This window comes from Meleagris gallopavo, chromosome 1, assembly GCF_905368555.1.
Source record: "Meleagris gallopavo chromosome 1, MGAL_WU_HG_1.1, whole genome shotgun sequence".
Lineage (NCBI taxonomy): Eukaryota > Metazoa > Chordata > Aves > Galliformes > Phasianidae > Meleagris > Meleagris gallopavo.
In genome coordinates this window covers 154,001,648-154,011,843 of record NC_139404.1, presented here as the reverse complement: position 1 = coordinate 154,011,843, position 10,196 = coordinate 154,001,648, and the positions used below count along the sequence as shown (strand labels likewise).

Below are 10,196 nucleotides of genomic sequence, written 5' to 3'. Positions count from 1 at the left end.
ATCTTATTTAGTAAATTAGTTTATTTCTTCTCAGATCATTGCCAATGTTTTTAATTATTCAGGGTCCCCTGTTTCCCTTTTCCAGAGGAACAAATTCATGAAATCCCTTCTATCCCTCTACTCACTGAACTGGGCTGAACCAGCCTGTAAACCATCCACATTCTTGGTGAAGGATGCAGGCAAATGCTGCTTTTCAGCTTTTAGAATGAATCTTTCTCTGCTCTTGGAGAGCTTTGTTAGGGAACTTAATCAGCATTTCAGGTTTCTGTGCTGAAAAACTTGACCTTGAAGCTCAGGCAGACTGCCAGTATACTGGGATATTTGTAAACTTTGAGCACTGCTATCTTGCTTCTGTAAAGAGAAAAAAAAAATGCTTTCTTTGCTAAAACTGCTTTTCAAGGGACTGCATGCCATCGTTTTGTTCTTTTTTAATGCTCAAAATGTACTCGGCCTTCATTAAGTATGCCACATTGCTCTATGGATTAGAGCATATGGATATAATTGATTGAAAACACTGATGAAAATACCTATCTGGTGTTTGCATACAATGTGGCAGACAATTCCAGAGGAAGCTGCTAATTCTACAGAACTTGTGGTTTTTAAACAGGCTCCCAGTCTCTCCTTTGAATCCTTTATGCATTTCTTGAATGTTCATCTGATCATGTTGTTAATCTTGCTGAATGAACGACTTATCATTTCACTCAGTATTTGTATTTATCATATTTTGAAGAAGCCTTCCCCAAAACCTGACAATACTGAGTGGCAGGGAGTATGGAGTATGGAGAGGCTTGGGAGAGATTTTAGAGAGATGGACATCTTCGGTGTCATGGAACTTCACTCAGGAACATTTGAAAGACCCTGAGAGCTTAAACAGATATTTGAGACAGGAATGTTGCAGCTCAGACAGATCTGAGGAGGCACAAATGATTTGTGGCCAAGCTAATTAAGCTGTTCAATGGACTGTTGGCCAAGATCCCCTAGGATGCTGTCTTTAAAAACAAAGATGTTGAGGAGAGCTTGCTATTCTTCAAGGATGCCTTCCTGAAAGCACAAGAGCTCGTTGTCCCTCTGAATAAGAAAGTGAGCAGAGAAGGTAGGAAACCGACATAGCTTGACAAGGACCTGCTGGGCACACTAAGGGGGAAGAAAGGTGCGTACAAGCTCTGGAAACTAGGGTGTGTCACTTGGGAAGAATACAGGGATGCTGACCGGACTTGCAAACGTGGGATCAGGAAAGCCAAGGTGCAGGTGGAACTGAACTTGGCGAGGGACATGAAAAACAATAGGAAGACAGTCTACAGGTACATTGGCCAGGAGAGACAGGCTAAAGCGAATGCACCTCCTTTGGTAAATGTAAAAGGAGAACTGGCTTCAACGGACGAAGAGAAGGCTGAGGTACTGAATGAGTTTGCCTTTACCTTGCCACTGGCGGCCAGGATTCCAGTACTTCTCACGTCCCTGAGCCTGCATCCCTAAACCTCTAGGTGGAGACTGGGGCGGTAAATCCCCCCTCCCCCCCCACTGTGAGGGCAGAGCAAGTCTGAGACCAACTCATTAGACTGAATGTGTACAAGTCTATGGGGCTGGAGGGTGTGCATCCCAGGGTTATGACAGAGCTGGCTGAGATGGTTGCCAAGCTGCTCCCATCATATTTGAAAAGTTATGGCTGGCAGGTGAGGTCTCGGATGACTGGAGGAAGGGTCATGTCACTCCCATTTACAAGAAGGGGAGCAAGGAGGACCTGGGGAACTACAGGCCCATGAGTCTCATCTCTGAGCTGGGAAGATCATAGAACAGATCCTCCTGGATGGCATGCTTGATCATATGAGGAATGAGCGTGTGATCCAAGATAGCCAGCACGGCTTCACCGGGGAAGATCATGCTTAACCAATCTGGTGGTCTTCTATGATGGAATGACGGCATTGGTGTGTTGGAAATATCCAAATAATTTTGTCAGGACGGTATCTCTGATAAAAGCAGATTTTATTCGCGATTGCAATGGCGGGCGTCCCGCAAGCAGGAGCGCACCTATGGACACAACATGACAGCCTTTATACCCTGTTTTCTCCCACTTGCCTCCCCCCTTCTACCCTGTTTCCCCACTGGCTGGGTACTCCAGGTTCACAATCTTATCAGCGGATTTACATTTGTTATGTACTTGTTAATTTGTTTTGTTATCTGGTGTCAGTCAGTCGCCATCCTGTCGTTTCCAAGATGTCTCAGTGCTCTTCTTGTCGTATTGATATGGTGATTTGCTTGCAAGTCTTCGTTAAACAAGGATCACCGTAGTGGGGGATGATGTCAGGCCTTCCCATGTCTCTTCAGGTGCTTCCTCGGGCATGCCATGACTTGTTCTATGGTTTGATCTGGTGCAGGATATTCTTGCAGTGTGTATGACAAAATATACATATATACACCTATATACACCTATATACAGAGCGTGCGTCCCTGGGAAGGGTTATCTAGACGATAAGTGATGTAAACTATGAGGGATCTTCCCCAAGTTAAGCAGAAAGACTCCCAGAAAGAACTATGACAGTGGAGATCATGAAATAAAAATATATATTATCCAATTCTAATGCAGAAACAACATTTGATTCTCACAGGTGGACAGGGGAAAGTTGACTGATGTCATTTACCTGGACTTGAGCAAGGCCTTTGACATGGTCCCCCACCACATCCTTATCTGCAAATTGGAGGGATGTGGATTTGATGGGTGGACCACTTGATGGATAAGAAATTGGTTGAAAGGCCACAGACAGAGAGTGGTCATCAATAGTTCTATGTCCAGGTGGAGGCTAGTAACAAGCTACGACCCCCAGGGGTCTGTCCTGGGACCGGTACTCTTTAACATCTTTATCAATGACATCGATGATGGAGTTGAGTGCACCCTCAGCAAGTTTGCTGACAACACCAAGCTGAGTGGTGCGGTTGACATGGTGGAAGGAAGGGATGCCATTCAGAGGGACCTCCACAGGCTTGAAAGGTGGGCCCGGATGAATGTAATGAGATTCAACACAGTAAAGTGCAAGGTTTTGCATTTGGGCCGGAAGAATCCCAAGCATCCATACAGACTGGAAGGAGCGGTCCTTGAGAGCAGCCCTGTGGAGAAGGACCTGGGGGTCTTGACAGATGAAAAGCAGAGGTTGGTGACCCTGTATGTGGCAGGGGGGTTGGTGATTCATGATCCTTGAGGTCCCTCCCTACCCTGACCATTCTGTGATTCTGTAATGCTTATCAGGCCTCATTCAATACTATCCCAGAGAGGTAATGGGTTTCTTAAATTGAGAATCTCCATGCTGAAAGAGAGTGTCTCAGAGCTGAAAGGGAGAGTCTCAGGGAGACAGTACAAAATGAGCGAGAGAGTCTCCAAGCCGAAAAGCATAGTTACCAGGAGAGACTCCGAGCCCAGAGGGAGAATCTCCAGGCTGAGCAAGAGAGCCTCCTAGTTGAGAAAAAAAGACCACCAATCCGAGCGGGACTCCCCCCAACTTGAAAGAGAGGCCCTCCAAATCGAGAGAGACTCCCTGCAATTCAAACTCAACCATCTCTCATCTCAACAAGATACCCTTTGATCCAAGCAAGATGCCTGCCAATCCAAGCAAAGACACCCTCCTGTCCGAATGAGAGGCCTGCAGTCCGAGAGGGACATATTCAAGTCCGAACGGGACACATTTCAACTTGAGTGAGACGGCCAGCAATTCACAATATTCAGCCTCCAAATTGAACTAAGCAACATTCAAGCTCATCAAGTCATGCTTGAATCTGAACTAAATACCCTCATAATCTAACAAAGCAGACTCCGATGTGGGGAAGTCTCGGTACTCTCAGGACACGCTGGAGACACAACAGCACACCGATGTGGTTAAAAGCTGTTAGTCTGCTTTATTGTTAAGCACTATTCTATTTATACATGTTAACAGAGCATTCTACAAAACATTCTTCAACCATTCACACAGGCGGTTATCCAATCAGAGCCGTGAGATGTTCCTTCTTCTTCTAGAGGCGTCCTTGGTTCTCATTCTGTTTATCTCGCTCCACAGCTGCTGCTCTGAACAGTTTTTCTTGTATTCCCACACTCCAAGCCGAGCTGGAGTAAGGCATCCGAACTGACCAACCTGATCAACCACAGGAGGCACCAGAATCGATGTCAGTTGCTCCTGTAAGAGGATGGAAAATGAAACGAATCTTGACTCACTTAGAACAGAAGAAAGAGGAGGAGGAGAAAGTAGAGGAAGCAGACACTGCAAGAGATGAGGAGGAAAGAGGTCCAGAGGAGCGGCTCCGAGATCCAGGAGAAGCATCCCTGAGTCCAGGGGAGGGGTCCTCAAGAAGGTCGTTCTCACCAATGCCCAGGAGGGCAACAAGAAGTCCTGAAAGAGTATGAGGTGAGCAAGACATCATCACCATTGTTGGAAATATCCAAATAATTTTGTCAGGACGGTATCTCTGATAAAAGCAGATTTTATTCGTGATTGCAGTGGCGGGCGTCCCGCAAGCAGGAGCGCGCCTATGGATACAATATGACAGTCTTCATAGCCTGTTTTCTCCCCTTGCCTCCCCCCTCTCCCCTGTCTCCCCACTGGCTGGGTACTCCAGGTTCACAATCTTATCAGCGGATTTACATTTGTTATTTACTTGTTAATTTGTTTGTTATCTGATGTCAGTCAGTCGCCATCCTGTTGTTTCCAAGATGTCTCAGCGCTCTTCTTGTATTGATATGGTAATTTGCTTCCAAGTCTTCGTTAAACAAGGAGGATGGAGTGGGGGCGGGGGGGGGGGAGGGGGCGGGGAGGAGAATGATGCCAGGCCTTCCTATGCTTCAGGCACTTCCTCGGGCATGCCGCGACTTGTTCTCCGGTTTGATCTCGTGCAGGATATTCTTGCAGTGTGTATGACAAAATATACATATATATACCTATATACACCTATATACAGAGCGTGCGTTCCTGGGAAGAGTCATCTAGAGGATAAGTGATGTAAACTATCAGAGATCTTCCCCAAGTTAAGCAGAAAGACTCCCAAAAAGAACTATGACAGCGGAGATCATGAAATAAAAAAAATATATATTATCCAATTCTAATGCAGAAACAACATTTGATTCCCACACCATTACAGATCGATCTCTGAAAATGAATGAAGTTTGAAGTCTGAGAAAAGACTTTTCACGCCATCTGAGAGAGCCTATTGTTACCTAGATACTCGGAAGTTGGGACAATGGGGCCAACAGTGTGTGGCTAGACAGTAGAGAAGCTCACCAGCTGGGCAGCACTGTTAGAGACTCTTCCATTGACAGAGCTACTAGTACACGCCTGTAAGAGATTATTTAATTTTCATTGTCTCAAAGGTTGCTAGGGGCACAGATGGACTTGTTGAAGTCCGGGCAAGTCCTGGGCAAAGGTTGTGAAATCCTTTCTCTGGAGAACTTTGATGGACAAGTCCTGGGCAAGGGTTGTGAAATCCTTTGTCTGAGGGACACAGATGGACGAGGCCAGGGGCAACGAGAGAGATAAGCTGCAGCTAAATAGCTGTGAAGAGGTCTTTGTGTAGACTTATCTCAGCATGATCGCCATCTCGGGGTACTCACATGACTCTTGCTCAAGCGCCCAGGGATGTCACGTAGGATAAAAGAGGTTTCTGCCATAAGAAGCCTCACGACCTGCCTCTCACTCTCATGGACTTGCTCTACGCTCTACCACGATGCTGAAGAAGAACAGAGGCGTCTGCCATCAGATTCCTCACTACAGAATTCCTGCGTGCTGACAGACTCTCCTGGGCCTGCCACCTGAGTCCTGCTGCTTCTTCCTGGATTGGCTCCGCGACTTCCTCCTGCCACCTGCTTGCTGCCCAAGGTCGGCCACACTGCTGCTCTCTCCCCATTGCTGCTTTTGCCTCGGACCTTTGAAATGTCGTGCAACGGGACCGCTGCTGGATCCTGGTGGTGACTATCCCAGCTTTGCGCAATTCTTGCTTCTTCCCTGTCTTTTCTATCGCCCTCCTTCCCTTCCCCGGCTCCCTGATTAGGATTTATAATAAACTGGTTGAACTAACATTTGAACCGTTGTTTCTTAATCTCATGCTGGGTATACAGATATTAAAAGAACCTCATCTCCCTCCTATAAATTGGAGCCAGAATGGGTCCTTCACCCTCTGGAAGCGGATGTTGTTAGCCGTAAAAGAAATATACCCCTTCAAAGACGATCTGATGCCTGAGAAAAAGAAATGGACTGATACAGAAAAAGGCATCTGTTATTTGAGAGAATATGCCATAGTGGAAATGCTACATAACCCCACCTTCTTTCTTGATGATGCAGACCGAGAGCATGATCCCAAGAGTGTCAGGTGTACACCAAACATGTGGCCTATGTTCACAAAGACTGCACCAGAAAGGTATGCTAGTAAATCTGCAGCAATGTATAGCAGAGGAGAAAGACAACCCCTTATAAATGAACTGATTCATACACTTCAAGACTTTGAGTTACATTTAAACCCTGTACAAGCTTGTGTTTCAGCCACTGCAAAAATAGCTGAAAAACTGGACAGAATGCCGAGCAATCAAGATGATGTAATAGACGAACTGTCTACCGTGCTTAATGCTGAAGGATCTATGGTGGTAAAAGATTCATCCAGTGGGCACCAGGATTCCCAAAACAGCCTACTGGAAGGGCTGACAAAATTGTCTTCCTCCCAGTCTGCATCATCCAGCATCTCAGCTATCAGAAGACGACATCCTCCTGCTCTAGCAAGTGACAACAGTAAAACTACATCCTGTATTGCCCTGCGGTGTTACCTACATGACCATGGAGAAGATATGAAGAAGCATAAAAAACCCACTCCTGCACTTCAAAGCAGGAAGAATTACAAGACAGATCGACCACCAAGGTGAACTTCTCCAAAAAGTTGATTGCTCCAGTTGCTGCGGGATTAGGCCATAGCCGTAGGAACATCAGAGGTAATAAATAGAGGGGCGCTGCTTCCAGCCAAAGGAGGAAAAAGGATACAGTGTATTGGACTGTGTGGATTAGATAGCCTGGCACATCAGGACCACAGAAATATAAGGCCCTGGTGGGCACTGGTGTACAGTGCTCTCTAATGTCCTGGAGTCACCAAGGGACAGAATCAATTTATATTCATGGAGTAACTAGAAGTTCCTGTGAATTTGCTACGTTGAAGGACAAAATAAGCCACGCTGGTTAACACTGGTAAAAGCACCCTGTTGTGACTGGCCCAGGGCCTCCCTATATACTTGGTATCAATTACCTCAGAAGGGGATCCCAAAGAGTATCAATGGGCCTTTGGAATAGCTGCTGTAGACACAGAAGGTATTAAGCAGCTGTCTGTTTTGCCTGGCCTGTCAGAAGATCCATCTGTTGTGAGGTTGCTACGAGTGAAAAAGCAACATGTACCGATTGCTACAAAAATGGTGCACAGACAGCAATACAGCACCATACAGCAAGGGATTCCTTGCTCCCCATTCATAAATTGATTAGTCAACTAGAGAGTCAGGGAGTGATCAGTGAAACTCACTCGCCTTTTAATAGCCCCATATGGCGGTAGTTCTGTAGTACCCAGTGCAGTACATGTCCGGTGCCCAGCAGTAGTACCACATACTGTAGTACACAGTACTGTAGTGCTGCAGTACTGGACATGTTAGAACTCCAATATGAACTGGATTCAAAAGCAGCCAAGTGGTATGCCACCCTGACACTGCTAATGCCTTCTTTTCCATTCCTTTGGCTACAGAATGCAGGCCACAGTTTGCTGTTACCTGGAGAGGCGTTCAGTATACCCAGAGTTGTATGCCCCAGGGGTGGAAACAGCCCAACCATTTGCCATGGGTTGATCCAAGCTGCTCTGGAACAGGGCAGTGCTCCTGAGCACTTACAGCACATTGATGACATTATTGTGGGGGGCAACACAGAAAGGGAAATTTTTAAAAAAGGAGAGCAAGTATTCCAGATCCTTCTGCGTGCTGGTTTCGCTATTGAGCGAAGCAAAGTGAAAGGACATGTCCAGGAAATTCAGTTCCTAGTGATAAAGTGGCAAGATGGACATCGTCGCATCCCAATGGATGTGATAAACAAAATCACTGCCATGTCCCCGCTCACTAATAAGAAAGGGACACAATCTTTTCTGGGTGTAGTGGGTTTTTGGAAAATGCATGTTCCAAACTGCAGCCTCATTGTAAGCGCCCTTTATCAGGTGATGCGGAAGAAGCATAATACTGCATGGGGTCCTGAGCAGAACGTGGTTTTATGATTTTTAGTTATCTGTATTCCATATCATAATATCATGTATTGCACTGAGATTTTAAAAGTTAATGCTCCAGTTCCGGGTACTTGTCCCAGAAAAAAAAAAAACAACAAAAACTACATACCCCAGAAGACTGTTATCATTCCTGCTCAGGTGGAACATGGAACACATATAAGGCTTCGATAGGTCACCTGACGTCCCTTTTTTTTTTTTTCCATCATCAGCCTTTCTTGCTGCTGCTCATCCTGACTGCACGCTGTTAGTGTAAGGCTTTCAGCTTTTTCAGACACTCTTATATATTTGATTGATTAGCTTCAGTTCTAATTATGTTGTATTATAGTGCACTATCTTGCATTATGATACCATACTTAGTTAGTTTGTTTCTCCTCAGATCATTGCTGCTGTTTTTAATTATTCTGGGTCCCCTGTTTTCCCCTTTCTGGAGGAATGGATTCATGAATCCCTCTGCCACGCTAGTCACAGAACTGGGCTGATCCAGCCCATAAACTGCTAACACATGAGCATTGTTACTTTGGAGAAGTATTTATTTTCATCCATACAATAAAACAACAGACATAATTGGTTTTAAAACTTATCTTCTTGCACACATACAAACTGTAAAAAAGTAAAGATGAGTTTTACAAATTAGTAAAAAATGGATGTAAAAGTAAACAGTATGTTTCTATTATTTTGCCCACAGGGAAAAATAAGTAAATACAAGTAACTCACATCTACCTTTATTAACAATTCTACCTTGCTACTGGTGCAGCTTCTAGCTTCTTCTTCTTTTTTTCTGGTTCATTGCTGTGGTTTGTCTCCGTAGATAAATGTGCAGGAACACCACTTGCAAGTATCTACAGTAAACAAACAAATCAGAAAACTGCATTTTAGCTTCTACTATTCTGGTAGTACGTTTACCTTCTACAACTACACTATCCTCATGAGAAAATACTGTATTCATCACCTAACAAAGTGTTTACCATCGCGTAGCTATCACAGCTCAAACACTAAGCAAGCAACAGCATCCCTCCCAAATGAAGCACCAGGAGTTATTTGGCATCACATTTTCTGGTGTTTACTATGCCTATCAAACCGAGTCCTTGTCAGGCTCAGTGTGCTGCTCTGATCATAGCCCAGCACATAGACATTACATTGTGCCTTGGCAGAAATTGGAAAAATGGAAAGCAGACCATAGAGCACAAAGAGGAATTAGAATAAAGAAAAGCCTGTGTCTTCACAGAGACATGGTGAACTGCACTCTAGGAAAGAGGTCATTAAAAAGCATGCTATGCTTTCCTTGAGAATATGGAAAAGAGGAGCATTCAAGCAGGTGAAGCAGGTTCTAGAGTGAAATACTACTGATTTAAGTAACTGAACCAGGGTTAGACACATGTACGTTTCTCTGCAAGTGAGTCTATGGGCAAACTGCAATGCCTGACCAGTAAAGAGGTAACAGGTACTTCAGAAACTTGATGCACAGAAGTAATTACTATGATTTCAATGCCAAGATAGAAATGATGTGAAAATTGCAAGAGCATATACCAGGAGAAGAGTCATGCTACTTGCTCATTCAAATTATATTCTAATAGGTTACAATTCATTGCATCAGAGTAACACAGGCATCTATATTGGAATTAAAAACCCACCACCATAAGCTTAAGGCTGTGAATTTGTTCAGCCACCTAGGATGAATGTCATAATGATTACTACCTAGGGAAATCAGACTGTGAGAAGAGAGAACATGAAAGCAAAAATTTAATTGTTCTCAATGACTAAACGTCACAAGAAAGCATAAAGCACTCTAGCTTTCTAGGCTGTGTAACGGTATATTTCCTGGAGTAACTAGTTAGAGATCCCACAGAAAGGAAAAGCGGCCCTTGCCTGAGAACCTGATTAAGAGTCTACCCACAGAGCAACGCCTGTGATTTCATCTCAGTGCACTT

At 44.7% G+C, this 10,196-nt stretch overlaps 1 protein-coding gene across 1 annotated transcript in view; it reads right to left on the bottom strand.

The window, feature by feature from the left end:
• Positions 1–1,966: 1,966 nt before the first annotated feature.
• Positions 1,967–10,196, bottom strand: part of DIS3 (DIS3 exosome endoribonuclease and 3'-5' exoribonuclease) — a 28,250-nt gene continuing 20,020 nt past the window's right edge. The window contains 2 exon segments of the mRNA XM_085215744.1: positions 1,967–4,160; positions 9,007–9,107. Coding sequence (XP_085071870.1) covers positions 4,151–4,160; positions 9,007–9,107 — 111 coding nt within the window. The 3' untranslated portion in view covers positions 1,967–4,150.